The sequence below is a fragment of the Balaenoptera acutorostrata genome, chromosome 15, assembly GCF_949987535.1.
Source record: "Balaenoptera acutorostrata chromosome 15, mBalAcu1.1, whole genome shotgun sequence".
Lineage (NCBI taxonomy): Eukaryota > Metazoa > Chordata > Mammalia > Artiodactyla > Balaenopteridae > Balaenoptera > Balaenoptera acutorostrata.
This window is the reverse complement of record NC_080078.1, coordinates 65,629,416-65,652,852: the sequence shown is the minus strand read 5'-3', so window position 1 is coordinate 65,652,852 and position 23,437 is coordinate 65,629,416. Positions and strand designations below refer to the sequence as shown.

The following is a 23,437-nucleotide window of genomic DNA, read 5'->3' as shown; positions in this document are numbered from 1 at the left end:
TGTCCATGAGACCATGTGCTCCCCTCCCCTCCTGAACCCCAAAGAATGAGAGGGAACCCGGTAGGAGCTGCAGATGTGGCGTTTATTCAGGGTGTAGCAGAGCTTGGGGTGGCGAGGCTCCAGCAGGGGTGGATGAAGAGAGGAGAGGATCAGGGTGGGGCAAACAGCAGGTGTCCCTCTTCAGAGCCCAGGGCTCAGGTGTCACTCCTTGTGCTAAGGGGAGAGGGGTGCCTGGGTGAGCTGCCCTCCACGCAGAGGGCAGGGTGGGTGCCCCGCACCACTCCTCACCTTGGGGCCCAGGGTGTCCCGGGTCCGCGCCCGCAGCTTGTTGGCCTGGGTTTCCGCCGTGTCCGCCCGCTCCTCCGCATCGTCCAGCTCGTGCTGGGCCTTGCGGTACTTGGCCAGGTTAGTGTTGGCCTGCTGCTCCTGGGGGCACAGGCAGGCCTGCTCACCCTTTGGTCACTGAAAGGGTCAGCACCCCCAGAAGGGGCTGGCTTCTCCGGGTCCTCACCTCTGCTCCACCACCACTGCCCGCGGCCCTCCTCCCTCCTCACCAGTACCCACAGCAGGAAGGAGGGGGTGGAGCCACTCCTTCCAGAGGCACCCGAGTGCCAGACCTGGCTGGAAGGGGAGGGCGCATGCGGTCCCTTCAGAGACAGAGCTAGGTCTCACGTGTTGCCGGAGCTGTTAGAAACGCGTCTTTCTTCTCGCTGGGCAGTGGGGTCACTGTCCCAACCTACACACAAAGCCAACACGGGGGACTCCACGGCCCAGCGATGGAGCAGGCCTGACCGGCTGCTGGCATCCCACCTGGCTGCAGAGCCTGGGGCCAGCTGTAGAAGTTGGGTGACCACAGGCATCCTCAGACCCCCGTGCACTCACCGCCTCTTCACACTGCCGTTTGTAGCTCTTGACCTTGCTCTGCAGCTTGTCCACCAGGTCCTGCATGCGAGCCAGGTTCTTCCTGTCCTCCTCGGCCTGGGCAGGCAAAGGGGATTCAGGTCTTGCCCGAACCAGGCCAGCTCCAGGGCTGCCCCCCTAGGTGGACCTGGTCACCCACCTGGTACGCGAGCTCCTTGACCCGGCGCTCGTGTTTCCGCACCCCCTTGAGGGCCTCGGCGTGCTTCTTCTGTTCTGCGTCGAGCTCAGCCTCCAGCTCCCGCACCTGCGAGCAGCCAGCCCGTGGGCCTGGTGCCCTCAGCCTGCCCTCGGGTGGCCCACCCTGCAGGGCAAGGGACTGGGAGGGCCGCACACACCTTGGCCTCCAGCTTCTGCACCTGCTTCTTTCCTCCACGGAGGGCGGCTTGTTCTGCCTCCTCAAGCCGGGCCTGCAGCTCCCGCACCGTCTGCTCCAGAGTCTTCTTCATCCGTTCCAGGTGTGCGCTCGTGTCCTGCTCCTTTTGCAGCTCCTCTGCCATCATGGCTGCCTGTGCGGGAGGAGGTGGCGTGGTCGGGGGTGAAAGTCCCTTCGGACTCTGCTCGGGGCCCCCACAGTCCCGGCCCAGCCTCACGTCGGTGATGGCCTTCTTGGCCTTCTCCTCGGCTTCCCGCCTTTCCTGGGCAGCCTCCTCCGCCTCCCCGCTCAGCTGGGCCAAATCCACCTCTAACTTCTTCTTCTGGCTCAGGAGGCCTGTGTTCTGGGGAGGGGGTGGGGGGGTGGGCAGGGCTTTAGAGTCGGCCTTCAGGCCCCCGCCCCATGCATCCCTGTGACCCCCGTCCTCACCTGCGAATGCAGGAGGTTGAGGCGCTCGGTGGCCTCCAGCAGCTCCTGTTCCGCCAGCCGCCGGCTGCGCTCGCCCTGCTCCAGGGCGGCCCGCAGCTCTTCCAGCTCCGCGGCCAGCAGGGCGGCCCGCCGCTCCAGGGCCTGTGCCTGCTCGTGGAGCTCGGCCGCCAGCCGCTGCTCCGCATCCCGCCCCGCCTGCTCCTCCTTGAGTTGGGCCTGCAGCAGCCGCGTGGCGGCCTGTGCCTCCGTGGCCTGGCGGGTGGCGTGGCCCAGCTGCAGCTCCAGGTCGTTGAGGTCACCCTCCATCTTCTTCTTGAGCCGCAGCGCCTCATTGCGGGCCCGAGTCTCTGCATCCAAGGAGGCCTGCAGGGACTCCACTGCCCGCTGGTGGTTGCGCCTGTAGTTAGATGGGATAAAAGGAGGGGTCGTGGCCTGCGAGAGACTTGCTTACAGACACGCAGGGAACACTGGAGACGTGAAGCCAGTTGGAGAATAAGTGACTGATCGATCTCTCCCTGGTTTCAAGCCCCTTGTGTCTGCCTGCCTGTTGCCCATCAGAGCAATTTCACAGCAGACAGACAGGGACTGAACTCTGGCTCTACCCCCACTGTGTAACCTTGGGCAAGTCCTTTGGCCTCTCCAAGGTTCACCTCCAAACTGTGAACGATGGTCCCCACCTGAGAGGGTCGTGGGTATGGGGGCATTAGGTGTCTGTGCCAGTCCCCTGCACAGTGGGGCTCAGCCAACATCACCCGCCCTTGTGCTCTCAGGTGGTTGGGATGGGGGAGGCTGTTGGCCCGGGGAGGAGGGACAGCCCAGCCCCACACCTCAGGTTAGTGCACTCCTCATCTTTCTCCGCCAGTTTCCGGTCCACCTCAGCCTTGACCTGGGAAAGCTCCAGCTGGATCCGCAGAGTCTTGGTCTCCTCCAGCTCCAGGGCCCCCTGGGGTGCAGAGCAGATGGAGCCGTGAGTGTGTGTTGAGAGGGCAGGCCAGGGAGCAGTGGGTCAGTGTCCACCCCACCCCTGACCTCGGCCTCCTCCAGTGTGGCCTGGAGCTCGCTCTTCTCCCCTTCCAGTGCCTTCTTGGCTTTCTCCAGCTCCTGGATGCTCTTCCCGCTGAGGCTGACCTGGTCTGTGAGGTCACTGATCTCCTCTGCAGAGTGGACAGGGCACTGAAGGGCCACCCCCATGGCTCATGCTCCAACCGTGTCACCCTGTGTGACCCTGAGGGACTCCCAGTGACCCCAGAGCGGTTCTGACCCTGGGGTGGGTCATACCTTGCAGGTTCTTGTTCTCCCGCCTGAGCGTCTCCAGGGCCTCCAGAGCCTCCTCGTGGCTGTGCTGCAGCCGGAAGAGCTCCGTGCCCAGGCTGCGGGCCTCCCTCTGGGCGGCCTCCAGCTCCCGCTGCATCTCCTCCTCCTGCCGCCGCCGCTCCTCCAGCGCCCGCTCCAAGTGCCGCTGCTTCTTGTCCAGCGCCGCGGCCGCTGAGGTCGCCCGCTCCAGCTCCAGGGTCACGTCCTCCGACTCTGTCTGCAGCCGCAGCTTGGCCTTCTCCAGCGACGAGCACTTGGCATGAGCGGCCTCTACCCCCGCCTCTGCCTCCTGCAGCCGCAGTGCCAGCTTCTTCCTAGGCCACGGGAGCAGACAGGATCTGGATGGGCAGCTGAGCCCTGCATCTCCCCTCACCCCTGACAGCTCAGAGGTGCAGGTGCCGTCCCTGTGTGGTGATGGCCTGGCCGGCAAGGCACTCACTTGGCCTCCTCCAGTTCCTCGGTCCTCTGGATGGCATCTGCCTCGTACTTGCTCCTCCACTGGGCCACCTCGGCGTTGGCCTTGGACAGCAGCCGCTGCAGCTCGGCCTGGGCTTCAGCCTCCTCCTCGTGCTGCTCCCGCAGGAGGTCACAGTCATGCCGCGAAGCCTGCACGGCATGGGCCAGCGTGCTCTTGGCCTGCAGAGAGCCCAGTGACCTCAGCATCGGGCCGGGCCAGTGGCCCTGTGCCCACCCCGCCTGCTCTGTGGCAGCCAATGGCTGGCCCACCTTGCTCTCCTCCTCCAGCTGCCGCCGCAGTTCCTCCAGGCTCTGGGTGGCCAAGGCCTTCCCACGGCTCAGCTGGCTAATCAGAGACTCCTTCTCCTCCAGCAGGCGGCTCAGCTCCCCTGCAGGCCAAGGGGCGAGCCGGCAGGTCAGGTGGGTGAGGGGCAGCACCGAGCCCCGCTGTGGCCCAGCCAAGCCCCCGGCCTCACCACTCTCGGTTTGTAGCCGCCCCCGCTGGGTGCTGGCATCTGCCAGTTGCCGCTGCAGCTCCTCCACCTTGACCTTGGCCTCGCTCAGCTGATCCTCATAGGCCCGGCACAGCTTCTCTGCACTGGCCTGGGATCCGGGGTCAGGGATCAGAAAAAGTTTGTGACTCACAGGGCAGGATCTAGGGCTGCCAGTCAGAGACGGGGACCCAGAGTCAGGAACTAGCAGGCTAGACATGTGCCCAGGAATCAAAGGGAGAGCAGAACCCCACGTTCAGGGTCGGAGATTCTATTGCTGGACTATGGCTTAAAAGATGAGTGTCAGAAGTGAGAGGGCTGTACTAGCCCCAAGGCCGGTGGGTCAAGGTGAGGTTAGGATACTAGAGCGTGAAGTTGGCCGGGGACACTGGTCAGAGGTCAGCTGTCAAGCTTAGGTGGTACAAAGGTCAGGGGTCAGGGTTGGGTGCTGGGATTCAGGACAGGAACAGAGTCAGGACAGGTATGAGATCAGAATTCAGAGGTCAAGGACTGAGAAGTTGGAATTGGATGCTGGGTCAAAAATCCCCTGGAGTCAGGGCACAGAGTTGAGGAGGTAGGGTCAGAGGTCAGGACTGGTGTGGGGTTCAGGCTGGGTGTCAGGTGAATGGATCAGGAGTCCCGATCGGGTGCAGGGCCAGGACTAGTATGGAGTCAGACTGGCAGCGGGTGGTCAGGGGTCAGCTGCTGGAGTCAGAAGTGGTTCAGTCAGGATAGGCTGCTAGAGTCAGGTCAGAGGTCGGGATCAGGAAGGAGGCAGACACCTTGCCGCGGGCCAGAGTCTCCACGCTGGCGCCCAGATCGTCCACCTCCATGCGGAGCTCGCTCTTCTCCTTTTCCAGCTTCTGCCGCGCCCGCTGCAGACTGTCCACCTGCTCGCCCAGCTCGGCCGCGCTCTCCGCCTGCTTGCGCCGCAGGGCAGCCACTGTGGCCTCGTGCCGCAGGGCCGCCTCCTCCAGTTCCCGCCGCAGCCGCCCCAGCTCGGCCTCGCGCTTCCGGCAGCCCTCGCGCTGCCCCGCGGACGCGCCGCCCGCCTCCTCCAGCCGCTCGCTCAGCTCCTCCAGCTCCCGGGCTGCTTCTGCCCGCTGCTTCTCCACGCGGGCCCGGGCCGCCCGCTCGGCCTCCAGCTCCTCTTCCAGCTCCTCCGCCCGAGCCTGGGGATGCGCAGGCGGCAGTGTCACCTCCGTGGGCCTCTGACCCGGGTCTCCGCCCACCCCCGTTCCCCCGCACACCTGCAGCTCCTTGATCTTCTTCTGCAGCTGGGCCCCAAGGAGCTGCTCGTCCTCCACTCGAAGGTTCAGCTGACTCAGCTTGGAGTCCTTTCTGGAGGTCACAGGGTGGGCATAAGCCGGCCCAGGGCCTAACTCCCATGCACCTGCCTGGGGCCCCTCCGTACCCGCCCCCAGCACACTCCCTGACTGAGGCACCTCGCCCGGAGCAGCCCTAAGTGACCTCATCCCTGTGTTCCCTCTCAAGCCTGGGCCCTAGATCCTGGCCCTTGGTGACCTCCTACACCCTAGGGTTCAACCTCTGCTGTGATGCACAACTGACTAGAGGCCAGGGGGGTGAGAAGCGGGGTGCAGGTTCAGGAAGCCCCCTGTGGCCAGGAGGTCGGGGCTGCGGCCCTCCCCACGCCTACTTCTTGAGCTTCTCCTCCAGCTGCTGCTTGTCCTGGGCAGCATCTGTCACCGACTCCTGCGTCAGTTTCAGGTCACCCTCGAGCTTGCGTTTGGCCCGCTCCGTGTCCATGCGCAGCTTCTTCTCTTGCTCCAGGGAGCACTCCAGCTGTGGGCAGGACGGGGTGGGTGGGCTCTGCGTCATCCCGGCTGTCCCGGCCCCACCGCACAGCCTGCTGCCGTGGCCCCGACTTACATCTTCCACCTGCTGCTCCAGGCGGGCCTTGGCCTTGGCCAGCGTGCTCACACGGTCCTCCTCAGCCTGCAGGTCGCCCAGGGCCTGCTGGTGGGCCTCCTGCAAGGCCTTCTTCTCCTTCGTCAGCCGGGCCACCGACTCATCCAGCGCCGCCATCTCCTCCGTCAGGTTCTTCACCTGTGTCAGGGCCAAGGTCACCACGGGGATGCCTCCCCCGCACTCTGGTCTGAGCAGCCGCCACACCATGCCACAGCAACCGTCCCCTTCGAGCCAGGGAACCTCGGGCGAGTCACTTCATTCTGAGCCTCAATTTCTTCATCCTTAAGGGATGATTATAGCGTCCTCCTCGAGGGATTAATGAGCAAATTCTCACAAAGCCCTGTGCACAGTGTCCGGCCCGGAGTGAGAGATCAACAGACACCAGCTATTCTGGGGATTCACAGGTGTTTAAGCAGCTGTTTCCCAGTCCTGCCTTCCTCGGGGAACACCTGTGAGAACCTGAATAAGCGGCTAACCCTGCTGAGCCCCACTTTCCCCTCCTGTATGATGGAGTCAGTACCCCAAGTCTTTGAACCACGTGGGCTCTTGGGAGGGTTCAATGAGGGAAGGCACCTGGGGGACATGGAGCTGGTGGGGGACATGGAGCTGGTGGGCGACAATCACTAGCATTTGCTGAGTACCTACTACGGGCGAGGCCCGGTGGCGAGCGCTAGCACAGGCTAGTTACACACTGAATCCTCACCCGCCCTAATGAGGGAAGTGCTGCTATTAACAGCAGCATTTAACAGATGAGGAAATTGAGGCCCACAGAGAGGAAGACACCTGCCCAGGGCCACAGCCGGCCCGGCCCACACCTTATTCTCTGTGGCTTGCTTCTCCTTCTCGGCCTTGGCCAGTGTCAGCTCCAGGTCATCAATGTCCTTCTTGAGCTCTGTGCACTCGTCTTCCAGCTTGCGCCGGCGGGCAGCCAGGTCAGCGTTCACCTCCTCCTCGTCCTCCAGCCGCTCGCTCAGCTCCTTCACCTTCGCCTCCAGCTGCACCTTGGACTTGATGAGCAAGTGGCAGCGCTCCTCGGCATCCGCCAGGTTTTCCTGCTCCTGGAGGGGGACACGGGGAATGGGGCAGAGTCAAGGCAGCTGAGGGACACCAGGCCAGGCCCCGGAAAGCAAGTTCATTTGTCCGTGCAGAGGCTGGACACACGCTCGGTTGGGCTCCGGGACCCAGGAATGCCGAAGACCTGCTCTTGGCCCTGAAGGCGTTCAAGTGTGGTGGGATAAGGGCTCAGGTAGAGGGATGGACGGGGCAGCAAGAGGGGAACGTTAGACAGGCTGGGGGCAACCCAGAGTAAGGCCCAAACAAGGGCTCTAGCAGAGAAGCCAACTGCCAGCTCTGCCCACACTGGGCTAAGGGGGTGGGGAGAGCCCTGCACGGCCACGGAGGGCTCAGGTTCTCTGCCATCACTGTTTCCTCACTACCTGGCTGCATAACGTCTCCTGCTCTAGCAGGTGAGTTTGTGAGCACAGGCCTGTCTGTTCTCCCACCAATGTATCTCCAGAGCTTCCATGGGGTCTGACACTCAAAGTATTTGCTGAAGGAAGGAATGGCTCTGTGGACTTGGGGAGGATCCGGACCCTTGATCTCTACCCTCTGGTTGTTACTGTTACCTGCTGCCTGGGTTCCCGTGGCCCTTAACCAGAGAAGGGAGAATGGGGCTGTCTCGGGGATGGAGAGGAGGGGAGAGTTGGGGAGATGGGGCTACACTGTAGCTTTGCAGGAAGCCACGGGGGCACAAGGCGTGGGAGCATTAGGACACGTGCACAGACTGGGTGGGGAGGTTGGGAACATGGGAGGCTGCGCACGGGCACAAGCCCATGAGCCTCCGGAATAGGAAGGAAGACCCGGGTGAGGCCTGAGCACCCAGAGCACGCCAGGTCCGCCCTGGCCGGGGATCTGGTTACGGTATTTCCTCGGAGCGGCCTGGGGTTCTCTGAGGGGGGCTGGGGGCCGGGGGGCACCAAGTCGCAGAAAGAAACCCTGCCCCTCCCCTACTCACTGCCTGCAGCTGCAGGGCCAGGTCGTTCTTCTCCTGGGTGACGCTGACGTGCGTCTCCTCCAGCTCCTGGCACTTGGCCTCGGCGGTGGCCAGTGCCCCTCGCAGCCCCCGCAGCTCTGCCCGCAGGGCCGCCAGCTCCTCCTCAGCCTGCGCCGAGCGTAGTAGTGGCTTCATCTTGAAAAAGAGCTTCATCCATGACCAGTTCTTGACGGCGTTGAAGGCGCGGATGTTCCACTGGATGGTGAACAGGGCATCCCTGGGGAGGGGCAGACACAGGTGGCCAGCAGGTTCAGTGCCACCCCTTCATAGTGACAGCCCCGATGTTCCCTGAGCACCTACCCTGGGCCGGACACTGCACTGAGCACTTTAGCGTGGGACCTCGTTAACCTTCCCAACAGCCTCTCAAGTAGGTCCTAATCCTCTGCTTTACAGGCGAGCTTGAGGGTGAGGCCCAAGGTCACACAGGTCTGCCTCCGGGGCAGGAGCTCAGGAGCCCTGAATGGCCCCTGCAAGTGTCCTGAAGACACCAGGGGCGGTTCAGCCACTGGGCTCTTTTATAAGGTCAGACTGCCTGGGCTCACATCCCAGCCTCCCACCTCCCGCCACAAGCCAGCTGACAGGCTCCGTCTGCTCAGACACCCCCTCTAGTGAACAGAGATGATCGTGGCACCTACCTCTCAGGACTGTCCTGTACTTTAACCGAGATAAATTCAAATAAAGTATCTTGCCCAGGGCTTGGCACTTAAGAGTCTTGGGAAACACTAGATGCCCTGATTACTACTCCAGGCCACACTCTGGGATGGCCTGGAGCACAGGCAGGTTCTCTTACCTCAACTTCTGAGGTGAGGAAGTGGTAGCTGGGGGCTGAGGGGCACAAGCCACAGCCTTGCCCCTTGGGAGGTGTGGCATGCAGGCAGCCACACGGTGAAATCTGACCCACAGGACGGTATGACAGGGTTCAGAGATCCTGGGTTCAGAGGGTCCTGCGAGCTGAGGGACAGTGGCTGTGCCCCCGCATCCCCCCCACCCCCTTCCGACACCCACCTGCCTCCAAGCAGGCGCTGGTACTCGAGGCGCATGAGGCGGCCCCGGCTCCGTGCCTGCAGCAGTGTCAGGACCTTGGCCAGACGCTGGTCACGAAGCTCCTCCAAGACGCCTAGAAGCCCAGCCTTGAAGAACACCTGGGGTGTGGGCGGTAGGTATAACCCTCAGTCGCCTGCATGACCCCTGCAGCGTGACCGCCCACATCCGGTCCAGCGCCCTAATTCCCTTGTGCCCTGACCTTGGTATGGCCAAACTGGTACTGGGTGTGGTCGATGTCCAGCGAGGCCAGCAGCTTCTCTGTGGCCTTCCTGCTGTCCACGAAGGTGTCGTCCGGGATGGCGCTGGGGTTCAGGATGCGGTACCTGGGGGAGCGGGAAAAGGGCTGGAGAGGAGGGTGCTGGGCAGGGAGCCGACGACGGAAGAGGCTGGCCCCTCAGAGGCCGGAGTAGAGGCTCCAGAGGGGCACCCCCTGAACAGGCTGGCGGGGGACAGCCTTGTGACACCGGAGGACTGGGCATACTCTACTTTGAAAGCTTGGGTAGCATTTAAATGCATTCAGTAGTTAAGTTCTTTAAGAGCCTACAGCATTTACAAAAGGCATACAGCACTTTCATAAGTTTTTAGTTTATAATTTTTAATAATTTATCATTTTTTTCAGAAGGGCAAAAAAAGTAAAGAAGGTGATGTGTTACAGCGTATCACAAACTGAAGAAACATTTGGGAGAGAATTCTAATCAACAAGAGCAAGGGTTCTGGCACAGCCACTTCTAAAGGGGACACACTTGCACATGTGTACAGGGCTGTGTGGGTCAGGCTGTCGTGACCACACTGTGAAGGCAAAACCCTAGAAACACAAAAAGGCCCCTTACTAAGGGACTGATGAACAAAGCACGGTTCACTGGATTATGGGATATTTTACTGCCATAACAAAATGGATGCTGCTACATGTGTCATTACATTTATCTAAAGCCCTAGAATGTACAACACCAAGAGTGAACTGTAATGGAAACTATGGACTCTGGGTGATTAGGATGTGTCAGTGCGCGCTCATCAGCTGTAACAACTGTCCCACTCTGGTGGGAGATGCTGATGACGGGGGAGGCTGTGCACGTGTGGGGGCAGGGGCTTATGGGAAATCTCTGTGCCTTCCCCTCAATTTTGCTATGAACCTAAAACTGCTCTAAAAAAAAGAAAGTCTTAATATTTAAAAAAAGGATGATGATGCAGACTTATGTCTATTAATAAGGAACAATCTCCAAGACATATAGTTACAGGGAAAAACAAAGAGAACATGTGTGTGTGCACCCATGTGTACAATATTTGTATGGACACATAAGTATAACGGTCAGCGTGGATGGCCCCAGTTACTTCTGAAGGGGGAGGGAACTGTGCACGATTGCAGCCTGACAAAAATCAAACCTATAAAGGGAAGGCAGAGGGGCTAACAGCACGGACCGAGCACTCACTTGGTGCAAGCCATTACATAAAGTCTAGTCCACGTGAACCCTCATTCAACTCCCAAATCTACCTCCAGCTCTGCCTGCCCCCCGACCCTTGAGCTCCAGACTAACAAATCCAATCTCTCCCTCAACTTTCCTATCTGCTGGAGACATTTCTTTTTTTTCTGGCCACGCTGTGTGGCTTGTGGGATTTTAGTTCCCCGACTAGGGGTCGAATGCCCGGGCGCTCAGCAGTGAGAGCGCAGAGTCCTAACCACTGGACCGCCAGGGAATTCCCTGCTGGAGACATTTCAAAGTTGACATGTTCAAAGTCAAGCTCAATCCACTCTCCCACTACTTGCCCACAAAATTTTAAAAATCCTATCTTGGTTTCTCAGTAAATCTACCACCAACTCCCCAGTTGCTCAGGCCAAACAACCAGAAGTCACCCTTGTATTTTCTTTTTCTTTCTTATTCCACATCCAATTCATCAGTAGCAAGGCCTGTTGGCTGCACCTCCAATATTTACCCTGAGCCTGTTCACATCTCCCCCAGCCCACCGCCCACCCCCAGGTCTCAGCCATCAGCATCTCCCGCTGGGATACCTTCTGGCCTCCTCCCCAGTCCCCCTGCATCCTCCTCGGTGCCCTTCCACCCCCTCAGGCTGGAGCTGGGGAGGAGCCAGGGCTGGGGCAGGGAGACACCCACCGTTGCCGGAAGTCAGCGTAAAGCAGCCTATTGGGGAATCCCTGTCGGCAGATCCGGATCCCCTCCAGAACCCCATTGCAGCGCAGCTGGTGTAGCACCAAGAAGGCATCCATGACCCCTGGACATGGTGGGGGTTAAAGGAAAAGATTAGAGGTCAATGGACACAACTTCATGCCCCAGAAAAGACGAGAAGTCCAGACACAGGGCTCACTTTGAGGCTGAGCAGGCCCTGCGGAGGGGGCAAGACCCAGCTTCCAGTCTGCGCTGTCCCCTCCCTCCAATGTGCCCCCACGCCACCAACCCACCCTGGGGTGACTACCTGGGGTCTTGTTCTCGTTGGGGACAATGCAACGGACAAAGTGGGGCTGTGTGGCCCGCAGGTTGGTCATCAGCTTGTTGAGGTTCTCCTGTGGGTGAGGAGAGGGGAGAAAGCACAAGAGGGCAGAGAAGCAGAATTGGAAACCGCAGTGGATGAGCCCCTTAAGGACTGCGCAGTAGGTGCCTAAGCGTGTCTCTGCGGTGCTGCCCTTTCACTCTGCTCCTTGTGACCCTTTGCCCTCTTCTGTTTGGCTGGGTCCCCGTTACCATCACCAAAGTCTTCACTCCCCCACCCAATCCCTGTGGCTCCGGCCCCATCCCCCCCCAAACCCTGCCCAGGCAGCATGGGGACGGGAAGCAGCACAGACTTGCTGTGATGTTCACGTGGAGAGGAATTAAACATCACTGCAAGTCTTAACGGCCGCCCGCCCAGGGTGCAGGGGACAGAGCAAGGAGCCGGGACGGGGTGGAGGCGGCAGGGTGAGGGCCTGCACGAGGCCTAGACTGGGCCTCACCTTGTGTAGCTGGGACACCGTCTGGAATGATGCTGCCTTCCTACGCTTCTCTTTCACCCCAGACTTGGGGGGCTCGGCTAGGAGAGACATGGGACCAGTCACTCCAAGGGACATCACTCTGTGAGTCCCCTACAGAATCTCATCCCTCTGTACTCACTAGAGCATGAGCCAGCATAGTTCTCGTAGAGAGTAGCCAAGAGCTTGTTCTGCGACTTTTGGAAGATGGGGACCACCGTCTCATTCAGTGGATCCTTGTTTTTTTCCAGCCAGCCCACGATGCTGTAAGGCACCTGCCAGAGACCAGACGGGGGCTGAACCGAGGTGGGGGAACCCGGAGGAGGGAGGAGAGCGGTCAAGAGCTGGGGTTTCAACAGGCACCTACCACGCCCGCGTAGTGGACCACCTCAAAGTGGGCCTGGTATTTGCGCTTCTTGTCAGGCCGTGGCTGCTGGAAATTGGGCGACTTCCCCGCGTGGTTATCATAGAGCTTGGCCCGGAAGCTGGCATCTGAGGCCTTGGGGAACATACACTCCTCCTCCAGAATGGACAGGATGCCCAGTGGCTGGGGACAGGGCACAGCTTGAAGGGCCTCCATCAAGCCAGCCCATCCAGGCCGGGCTGCATCCCCATTTCCTGGAGCCCCTCCCTCTGGGAGATTTCCCAGACCCTCCAACCTCAGCCATCTGCCCTGAGGGGCAAAGAACTGACCTGCACCCAGGAGCCCTGCCTTCTAAGAAAGAAAGTTTGTGGTTTGGCTTCCAAGCCCTTTCTGCCCAACTTGCAGCTCTGAGTTGTTCTCTTTACTTATAAGAAGTGTGCAAACTCAAACCGGCATCCGTGGTCTCACACTCTCACACGTGGTACAGTCAAAAAAGGCAGCTGAGTTCAAATTCTGGCTTCCTCACTTAGTAGCTATGGGGCCCTCAGACCTCTCTAAGCCTCAATTTCCTAACTTGCAAAATGGGGAAATGAAAACTTTCATTGTTGTTATAACAGCAAAAGATGTCAACCACCTAAATGTCCACTAGTAGGAGATTACAGAAATGCATGAAAATCATCTGCTGCATGAACTACTGTGCCTTCTTCAACAAAGCACCATGCTCAAAATACACTCTCAGAGAAAAGGTAGGATGAGAAATGTGTCTGTGTTCATAAGAGAAAAGAGATGCCCAGGATAAAGGACTGGGAGGAGATAGGTTGTGGTAGGATTGGGGGACACATCTTTTCTCCTTTATTTCTGATTTTTCAATTTTTCTTTGATTTTTCTTTCTTTCTAGTCTTTATACAATAGGGAAATATATGTAATGTTTTATAGACAAATAAACAAACACACCCTACCCTGCCCTGTAGTTCTGGACAGTTTTGAGGGTCCAAAGAAACTGTGGCTGCAACAGTGCTGGGATGCACGCTCACACACACACACTGCTCACCAACACACAATCACACTCAATCTCCAAAACACCTAGTCACACACATGCACACATTTCCATTCATATACACGTTACACACACATGTGCACAGCCACACTCATACATGCACACACACATGCAGGCTTGCACACGCTCACTCACACACAAGTGCGCATTCATTCCTGCTCACCCACTGCACCCATGCCTTCCCTTCCTTGCAGTGACCTGGCCCCGGGCCTCACCTTCTCGATGAGGTCAATGCAGGGCTGCAGGTCCAGGCCGAAGTCGATGAAGACCCAGTCGATGCCCTCCCGCTTGTACTCCTCCTGCTCCAGCACAAACATGTGCTGGTTGAAGAACTGCTGCAGCTTCTCGTTGGTGAAGTTGATACACAGCTGTTCAAAGCTGTTAAACTATAGTGGGAGGCGCCCGGCTCAGCAGGCCTCCTTGTAGACAGGCACAAGGAGACCCACAGAGAACAGGGATGTGCGGGAGCTCAACCCGCTTCCAGGCAGACACCCAGGGCTCTTGCCCCTACCCCCAGTGGTCCTCCACCCCAGAGACAACAGAGCCTGGGGGTGTTGGCCTGCCCTCACCTCAAAGATCTCAAAACCGGCGATGTCCAGGACGCCGATGAAGAACTGACGGGGCATCTTGGTGTCCAGCGTCTGGTTGATCCGTGACACCAGCCACCGGAACAGCCAGTCGTAGGTGGCCTTGGCCAGAGCCCCCACGGCAAACACCACCTGGAGGCGCGGGGAGGCTGCTCTGGGACCTGGCAAGGAGGGGACCCTGCCCCAGCTGTCCCCAGGTGGGCCCCGGCCTGCCAGCCGCTCACCTGCTCCACACTCTGACCCTTGGTCACATACTCGTTCCCCACACGCACTCGGGGGTGCAGAAGGCCTTTGAGGAGGTCTCCACTGCTGACCCCCATCAGGTAGGCAGCCTTGTCAGCACCTGGCAGGGCACATGGGTGAGATGAGGGGGAGGAGGCCAAGAAGACGGGTACTTGGGAGCTCTACCGGCCTCGACTTAGGGTTATGAGAGGGAGGTTGGAAGAGGTCAAGTTCAGGGTCAGCAAACTGTACAGCTCAGGAGGGTGAGGGTCTGGAATTGAGAAGTCAAGGTTTACAATCAGGGCCAGGTTAAGACTGAGGTCAAAGGCTGTGGACAAGTCTTAGGGTTAATGGTCACGGACTGGATGCTCGGATCAGGGTCAAGAGGATGACCAGGTCAGGCCAGGGTCAGGGCCCCTCACTCTCGGTGCCGTCGGCCTCAGCCTGCTCCTCCCACTGCTTCTGCTTGAACTTCATGTTGCCAAAGTGCAGGAGGGCCCCCACGATCTTGTAGCAGGCACACTTCTCATCCACACTGAAGCCCAGGATGTCCATGGCATGCTGGGGGGTGGGGGGTGGAAGGCTCAGAGAAGTCTGGGCTCCTCCAGGGTTCAGCCAAGTGAAGGGCACTGGACCTGCTCCCCCAGGTTTCCTCCCTTCCCACCAGAGACATACGTCAGTGGCCATGAGCTCCTCCCCGTCGTTCATGTTGTCCACAGTGATGACGCCCTGGCTGCAGAAGTGGTAGTCATAGGGGTTCATGGACAGAAGCAGCATGTCTGGGGGACATGGGGCGGAGAAGGGCAGGTCGGCTGTGTTCACCCAGCTCTCCTCTGCACCCCCATCCCAGCGTGGTAGGTCCTGGGAGCCAGCCCGGCAGGAGAGTGTAGGGCCCTCCCGAGATTTTGTAGCTTGAGTTTCTCTCCTCGACTCCCATGCTCATGGCTTCTCTTTCTTTACGGTTCTGAGAAATGAGCCTCGGTCCCTATGTCTCACTCATCTTTTGACCATTGCGCAAGCCACCCCTATGGCCCAGACCCTGTGCTGGGTGCTGCGGCCCAGCGAGGACCAGATTCTGCCCTTGAGGGGCTTGCAAGAGAGGGGAGCTGGGCCTAGACAGAGCCATTGCTCCCCACTGGTGCTAGGTTGGGCCTCTCTAGTCTCAGGACAGCAGGAGAGACAACCCTGCCAGGGCAATGGTACTAAGGGGCCCATTTCCTAGCACGAGGAGGAGAGGGCTCAGCAAGAACTGGAAGTCCCAGGAAGGGGGTGGGTGGATAGAAGGGGCTCTAGGTCTCCAGGAAAGAAGGGATGTCACAGACCCCAGAACAGTAGGGGAACAGGTAGCCCAGGGCCTGATCTGATGGGGGCCGGGACAAGGCTGGGCAGCCCAACTGCCACCCAGACCTGTGGGCTCCGATTCCCACCCCATCTGCTGCTGGCCCTCACCCTGCAGCTCTGGCTTCTTCCCCGAGAGGATCTGGTAGTAGACGTGGTAGCCTCGCTCACCGGGCAGCTGGAAGATCACCCTTGACTTCTCCAGGAGATCTGGGGAAAAGGGAGGTGCTGGCCTAGTTTCCCGAGTGGGTCACCCGAATATGGCTGAGGGGCAGGGAGGACGTGTCAGCAAGGGGCAGGGGTGTGTGTGGAGGTGCCGTGTCTGCACACATGCCAGCATGTGCTGAAGGGTGTCTCTCCATCAGCGCACGTGTCACGGTGTGGGAATGTGTATGTTTGTACGTCTGTGTGTCTCTGCGTGTGGGTGTATTAACGTAGCTGTCTGTGTATGGGTCTTGATTTGTCTATTCTTTCATCTGTGCTTTCATTCCACCATCCACAGACCACACTCCTTTTCTCCAGAGCACTGCTGGTGTGTCAGTGTGTGCACCGAGCAGAGCCTCTGTGTGTTTGCGCATGGGTCGGTCGGGGCATGAATTATGACGTTCCCGTCTATCACCACCTGCCCATGCTTATCCATCAGGATCTGGCCATGCACCCCAAGATGGGGAGCAGTCAGCGTGGGGGCCCCTCTATGCATGCAGCCTGGGCACCTGGTGTCTATGCAGCAGGTCTGGGTCAGGCGGCATGGGCAATGGCCCCAGAGAGGCATTGGGGGAGGCTTCCGGGAAGGATGGGGACTCGAGGTGTAGAGATGAGGCCAGGGCAGGAGGGGCACAGGCCTGCCCTATCGAGGGCCAGAGAAAAGACTGGGATGGTGGGTGAGGGGAAGGGCCCAGTCACAAGGAGCCTGACTGGCCAAATAAAGATTTGGGTCTCCATCTTAAGGTGATGGGATCTGGAAAAGGTCTTTAAGCAGGAATGTGATGTGGTCAGATTAGTCTCTAAGAAAAGATCACTCTGGCTGAAAGGAGATCCAGCAGAGGAATGGAGAATGGAAGACCACACGGGGGCTGGGGGAATGTTCCAGGTGAGAGGTGAGGTGGCCTGAGCTGGGCTGTGGCCAGGGGATGAAGAGAAGCGCCTGGGACAGGTGGGAGCCCCAAGAACTTGATGACAGATACTCAGTCTGAGCGGAAAGACTCAGGCCTGGGCCTGTTTCCCCATCCTCACCCTCCCCCACCGTCTCCTAGACTCACAGCTGTCAATATCCGCGGATGCCAGCTTCCCAGAGGGACCGAAGTGAATGCGGATGAACTTGCCCTGTGGGCAGAAAAGCAGCCTCAGTTGGGGGCCCAGCCAGCGCTGCCCTATTTGTCCAAGGCTCCCACCACCTTGTGTCTCCCCACACCCGGCTCTCCCACTGCGGCACTCACGAAGCGGGACGAGTTGTCGTTCCGCAGGGTCTTGGCGTTGCCAAAAGCCTCCATGGCAGGGTTAGCCTCAATGATTTGATCCTCGAGGGTGCCCTGGTGGTGGTGGGCCGAGGGCTCTGTCAGCCTGTGGTCCCGGGGTCTCGGCCCATCCCAGACAACCACTGGTTGGGAAGGGGAAGGGGAGGGGAGGGGGGTTCCCCAGGACCTCATAATTGTTGCCTGCCCCACTCACACCAGCCCCATACCTACCCTGGTCTTCATGGCCAGAAACTGCCGGGAGGAGAAGGAAGACAACGTTAGAGGGTGTGAGGTGTCACCAGGCAGGAGCGGGCAGTGGGGTGGTTAGCGGGACAGTGAACGTTAGTCACCCAAATGTGTACCCGCCCCCGACCCCTCATGCCCGACCCTCCAGGGACTGTTAGAAGGAGAAATGCTAGAAAGTGGAGCAAACATGGCCCTAGTCAGGGGCTTGAGGCAGCGGCTGCGTCTGGGAGTCTCCTATTCACAGCCCCCCCAAGCCCCGTCTCTGGCCTCCTCCATATCCCTTCACTTCCCATGCCCCAGGAAGTGACCCTGCCCCAAGCCCTAGAGGCTCCTGACTACAGTCTACTCCCCTTTAGAGCCCAGCTCAAGTGCCCCTTCCTCTAGGAAGGCCTCCCTGATGCTCTGAGGCTGGAAGAGACCTCTTCCTGCCCAAACCTTCTGACCCCTCCCCTCCCTCTGTGACTGCCCTTCTTCACACTACTCCTTTGTATTGTGATGAGGTGCATTTTCATTGTACAGTTGTACACCGACTATTATTCAAAATAGCCCTGTTGGGTGCATATCATTAGCCCTAATTTGCAAATGAGGAAACTAAGACTCAGAGCAGGAAAGTGATCTGCTCAAGATGGCACAGTGGGTCAGGGGCAGAACAGACACTGAGCCCAGGCATCCTGCTTTCCACGATGCCCAAAGCCACCTGTATGTCTCATCTAGAGGGACTTACTGAATGGAGGGGATCCTCCCCCCTTGCTCTCCTAGCCTCATCCTTGTCTTCCCTCCTTTTCCCTTTCTTTCTTTTCCCTACCCTGGATCCCAGCAGCCTGGGAAAAAAGGGAGAAAAAGGAAGGAATAGATTCTGGAGTGACAGGTGTCATGCCACCTGTCCCATGCCAGGGGACTCTGGTTATTCACTCACCTCCAGGGAGCGCAAGACTTAAAAATCCCCCTGAGGTATTGCTGGGGAGACAGAGGCAGGAGAGAACTGGCAGGAGCCCCTACCCCGAGCTCCACCCCACACGTTCAAGTCCAGGGCTTTTGAACAGGGCTCTCTTTGGAGACGTGGTCAATTTGGGGGCCGAGGGGAGGGAGGTTGATAAGGCTCTTAAGCTCCAGCACCCATGGCCCCTGAGGGGCAGCCTTTCTCTCTACCTCCCCTGCCTGACAGCTCCCCCCAACCCCGACTCCACGATGCAGGGCTCCTTTCTGCCCAGGTGCCCCCTACCCCTGCCCCTCCCAGCTGCATCCCTGCCAGCTCCCTGCCCTCCATTCCTGTTCCTGGACCAAGACCCGACTTTCTGTAGCATCCTCAGAGACACTTAGGGAGTTGGGAAAATGGGGTGGGGGGAAGGGAGGAAAGAGTACCAAAAAGTCAACAGCAAAAACAAAACAAAACAATAAAAACAACCACCACCACACCAAAAAAACAAAACTGAAATAAAAAGAAAAAACGAGAAAATCAACTGGGAAAATAGGAAGAGGCAAAAAGAAAAAGAAAAAACTTTAAATGGAAAAAAGAAAAGAAAAAGAAGAAAGAAAAATGTCCCAGAATAAATGCAAGGCTCAACAGGACCAGGAGTAGGGGCTGTGCAGGAGGAGGCTTGGGTTTCTGGAAAGAAAAGGCAACCCATTTTGGGGTAGGGGAGCACACACAGAGCTCTGAACAGCTGGCCCTGGGGCTAGGAATGAAAGTTGTACCTCAAAAACAAAAACAAAACAAAAAAATGGTTCCCCCATTGTTACAGAAAATTTCAAAAACCATAAAGAAATCATAGGGTGCAAAACTGCCCCTTAACCTTGGCTGTTGGGAATGCCAAGTGCCCTTGGCTCTGGCTGAACCTGCTTGTTTGATTGACAGCAGGTAACTGTGTCTTTGGTGCATGAAAACCAAGAAAACAATTACTTCTTGGTAAAAGCAGCCTACCTGGTAAACTCTCTCAAAATATGAAGGTCATGATGAAAGGGAAAAAATACATAAAATGCTTAGGAATAGCAATGTGGTCCCATCCGCTGTGTTACAGATGGGAACAGTGAGGTAAGCCTGGAACCGCGTCATACAATGTGACAGAGAATGGCCACAGCCTCGCTGGTCGAGCCTTGCTCAGGCCAGAGTCTGCCACCAGGGTGGGAGGCTCAGGCAGGGCTGGAGGCTCTGGGGAATCAACTTTTTAAAAAGAAAAAAAGAAGGAGAAGAAAGAAAAGAAAAACAGAAGCAGCAGGGAGCAGCGCCCGCGTGGGCGAGTCTTACGGCCTTCTTGCCCAGCCCGTCTCCCAGGGCAGCGACGATGGCAAAGTACTGAATGACCCGCTTGGTGTTAACCGTCTTACCGGCCCCCGACTCTCCCCTTGGACGACACAAACATGAGTCACCAATGTCCATCTGGCTACTCTAATTCCTCCCATCCCCCAACACCCTACCCCTCAAGCAGGGCCCCTCTGCCCTCCCCACACCCAGCTCCCAACTCAGGACCCACACCCCAACTCAAAACTCCTGAGATAAATTAGCCCTCAGAATTGTTTACAAAACAAGCCAACCTAGACCATCCCAGTGAGATGAGAAAACACATTATGATGCCACTGTTTACTGAACACTAACTTACTGCCAGACACTGGGCCAAGTGCTTTACCTATATTGGCTCATTTAAGCCTCAGAAACCTGTGAGGCAGGCACCACTATCATCCGCTTTTGATAGATAAGGAAATGAGGCTCAGAGAAGTTATGTAGCTGTTTCTGCTGTGTGCCAGGTACAGACATTAACTCACTGACTCCTATAGCTCTGTGTGGTAGGTAAGTAGGATTGTTCTGTCTTTTCTGATGAGACTCAGAGGCCCAAGCACACCAGCAGGAAGTGGACCCGTGAGAACTTGAATACAGGTCTTTCTGGTTTCAAAGGCCTTGATCTTCACCAGCAGGCTGCACACACACACACACACACACACACATACATACACCCCCACACACGAACGATGTCCATATTGGCTTGGCTGGATATAAACTTGGTATGTAAGAATTCTACCACTTACCAGTGAAGGCAAACAAAGGATTAGAAATAAGACTCAGAAATATGGAGATGGTAAGAAGGAGGAAAGGGGTCTCCCCACTCTCCTTGAGCGAGAATCAGAACTCCCAAAAGATCAAGGTGGGAGAAGATTCCAGGCCCTAGGGACAGAGGGTATCAGGGCTGGTGATCAGTCTGTTACCCCCTTCCTGCACACCACCCATAATACATCTGCCCAGCATAGGGGGCAGAGAAAATGCTCTAATTTAGTTTCACCTGGGACACTGACTCCAGGCGTTAAAACCCCAGCCCTAAGCACTTTGTATTCAACCTTGGGAAATGATTTTAGTTCCACTCTCTTCCTGCCAGATGGCCAGCATTTCCCACCCCATCCCCAGAGCCCCACACTCACGTGATCAGCATGGACTGGTTCTCTCGGTCTGGAAGAAAGGGGAGGAGATAGAGAAGTTAGCCAAAGTGAGGGACCAGCCACAGGTGGAACACCTTGGGTATCCTTGGCGCTGGGGCAGCCCCTCTACCACCCAGGGCCAGAAACGGGAAGGACCAGGTGGGACCTTCAGACTGCAGGCCAGCTCCCACTCAGAGAGACAGAAGGATTATGCTAGAGTGTCCAGCAGCATCAAAAGGAGGGCAGTGCAAATGGAGGGAATGGGGTCCTGGAGCCGGGGGAGGGGCCTCGGGTGGGGGAGACGAGTCAAGGCGGCCCTTACTGCGCAGCATGTCATTGTAGGCGTTATCTGCCACAGCATATATGTGGGGCGGGGCCTCCGAGCGGCGCTTTCCCTTGTAAGCGGCTACCACGGAGGCTGTATAGATCGGGAGCCATTTGTAGGGGTTGATGGTGACACAGAAGAGGCCCGAGTATGTCTGAGGAGAGAGTGTATAGATAGGTTGTTGGAGGCCAAGCTCCCATTCCCAGGCTCTAGCCCTCGCAAAACTGTGACCCTTGCAAAATCCCCCAAGGAGCTGCTTAAGGTGCGATGCCACACCCTCTGTGGTCGCCCTAGCCCCGCCCTAGCCCTTACTCCTGCCCACAGCCCGTGGCCCCTTCATAGCCCCATTGCCCAGCCTCTGTGCTGCTGCAGCTCCGCCCCTACACTGCCGTAGCCAAACCTCCAGCACTACCTCTAGTCCCGCCCCAGCCAGTGGCCCCGCCTCCACAGCCCCATGACATCACCCTACCCTGCCTCTAGTCCTGCTCCCTCACTGCACACAGCCCCGCCCCTTCCCCCGTTCTGTCCCCACCAGGCTATGCCTCTTGCCCTAGCCCCGCCCCTGCTACTATGGCCCCGCCCCCACCACACACAGCCCCATCCCACCCGTGGCCCCTCCCCGGCCCATGGCTCACATAGATCATCCAGCGAGCATAACGCTGGCGCAGGTTGTGCAGTACGGCTGCCTCGTTGAGGTGCGTCATCATGGCCATGTCCTCCAGCAAGTCGAAGCGGGGCGGGTTCGTGGGCTGCAGTTCAGCTTCACGAACCGTCAGCACCTGCCAGGAAGGCCGTATGGTGGGGTGACAGGTGGGCAGGAACAAACTGACCTCAGCCTCTCACTCCTGTACGCTCCCAGACCCCCTTTCATCCAGAGCACACTGGTCAGGAGCTACACCCGGGAAGGCGGAGGAGCTAATTCCGGGAAAAGGGGGAGCCAAACCTTCTGGTCTTTGGTCTCCACGTTGACTCTGCCCCCAGTAGCCTCGGATTTGACCTCAGCCTCCACGTAACCATCCTGTTCATCAGGTACCCAGACCCGCTTCTTCCCTGGGTTTCGGGGAGAGCATGGGGGTTTTGAGAAAGGCTGACGCACATCCAGGGGTTGGGGACCCAGCTGGGGTTCTCAAATCGTGTCTACAGAGCTGTGCCACTCCTAGGAGCCCTTCTGTCAGGATGCAGGAGTACCCAGAAAAGATCCTTCCAGACACAGACTCCCGGAAGGGCAGAGCTGGGAGGGTCCCTAGAGATCTCCTCAAAGGATTCCCTGACTGAGGTTACACTCCCTCACAGCCCTGGATTACACACTTGGGTTCAGATTCCTGCTTCTGTTGTATTTGCCCTGTGACCTCAGGAAAATCCCTCATTCTCTATGGGCCTGTCCCTCAAAGGTAAAACATTATGGGCATGTGCTTAGTTCCCATATGGAGCAGCCCTCAATATCAGGCACTTAATTCTCAGTGGGTTCTGCCTCCCCCATTTCACTGAAGACTCAAACCCCGGTCTCGTAAGTCTGTCTTATGCTCCTTCCTGCCTGGCCAGCTGGCCCCAGAGCTCCAGGGAGCCCATATTTCATGGTAGTTAAAGGCACAGACTCAGGTGTCCTGCCACTTACTAGTCAAGTGCCTTAGTCAGGACCAGCTCCATAACTTGCAGGCCCCAGTGTTAAAATGCAGATCCTCTTGTTAAGAAATTATTTACAATTTCGAGATGGTGATAGCAGGGTGTTAAATCGAGCATGAGGCCCCTCTGAGGGCGGTGCCCTGTGTGGCTGCAGAGGTTGCACACCCACGAAGCCGGCCCTGGCCTTGGTCTCCATCTCCCCAGGTTGTTGAGATGATGCGTGGAAAGTCATCTGCTCTGGGCCTGGCACACAATAAGCACTTGATACACATTGCCTATTGTTATTATTGTCCTGTGAGCAAACCGGGTCATAAATAGTAGCCTTTATTCCTGTCCCTGATAAACAGAGGCTTTGGCTCTATGGAAAGCACTAAAAATAACTCCAGCACAGGTTTTACGGACATGTGGAGGCAGCCTGCACACATACCAATCACTCTCATCTCAGAAGCTTCAGGCTCCAGCCACAGACTGCAGCCCCAGGAGGCGGGTGATACTGTCCCATTTTACAGAGGAGCAAACCGAGGCTTGCTCACAGAAATACAGTGATGTACACAGGCTCCCTGGGATTTTATCCTCAGGGCTAAAGCTGGCGGGCCAGAGTGCCCCTTCAGACCCAAGCTGAGTGCCACCCCTCCCCACTCCTGGTCTGAGTCCATAAGGGCTTCTCTGTAGCTGTGCCCCACTCTGCCCTCACTTACCATCCCACAGGACAGTGTGCACCTTCATCTGCTCCTGGTAGCCCTGGCGGAGGTAGCGGGCAGACTCCCCAAGTTCACTCACATCCATCACGGTAGTGGCACTGAGAGGTGCAGGATGAGATCTTAGAGGTTCAAGGCAGTCCAAGGCAGCA

The 23,437-nt window shown here is 58.0% G+C and overlaps 1 protein-coding gene across 1 annotated transcript; it reads right to left on the bottom strand.

The window, feature by feature from the left end:
* Window positions 1–63: 63 nt before the first annotated feature.
* On the bottom strand, window positions 64–23,437 carry MYH7B (myosin heavy chain 7B). The gene is made up of 41 exons (XM_057528491.1): window positions 23,286–23,437; window positions 21,908–22,014; window positions 21,600–21,743; window positions 20,962–21,118; window positions 20,643–20,670; window positions 19,480–19,576; window positions 17,220–17,240; window positions 16,971–17,063; window positions 16,794–16,857; window positions 15,646–15,744; window positions 14,872–14,975; window positions 14,619–14,757; window positions 14,199–14,317; window positions 13,957–14,106; window positions 13,603–13,773; window positions 12,334–12,513; window positions 12,109–12,241; window positions 11,952–12,028; window positions 11,438–11,525; window positions 11,119–11,236; window positions 9,210–9,333; window positions 8,972–9,108; window positions 7,928–8,183; window positions 6,729–6,971; window positions 5,875–6,051; window positions 5,642–5,787; window positions 5,235–5,325; window positions 4,767–5,156; window positions 3,970–4,096; window positions 3,764–3,882; window positions 3,477–3,673; window positions 3,002–3,351; window positions 2,753–2,877; window positions 2,551–2,666; window positions 1,724–2,120; window positions 1,512–1,637; window positions 1,257–1,427; window positions 1,061–1,165; window positions 883–978; window positions 289–426; window positions 64–213 (listed from the first exon to the last, which is right to left on the bottom strand). The coding sequence occupies exons 1-41, from the start codon at window positions 23,371–23,373 to the stop codon at window positions 202–204; spliced, it is 5,820 nt and encodes a 1,939-aa protein (XP_057384474.1). The 5' UTR covers window positions 23,374–23,437; the 3' UTR covers window positions 64–201.

Bases quoted from the DNA above. Each gene is read 5' to 3' on its own strand.
- MYH7B (XM_057528491.1), bottom strand. From the start codon at position 23,373: ATGGATGTGAGTGAACTTGGGGAGTCTGCCCGCTACCTCCGCCAGGGC. The intron at 12,242-12,333 runs GTAGGTGCCTGT...GGTCTCTGGCAG, and splicing joins TGGTCCACTACGCGGGCGTG to GTGCCTTACAGCATCGTGGG. The intron at 5,157-5,234 runs GTGTGCGGGGGA...GCGCATCCCCAG, and splicing joins AGAAGATCAAGGAGCTGCAG to GCTCGGGCGGAGGAGCTGGA.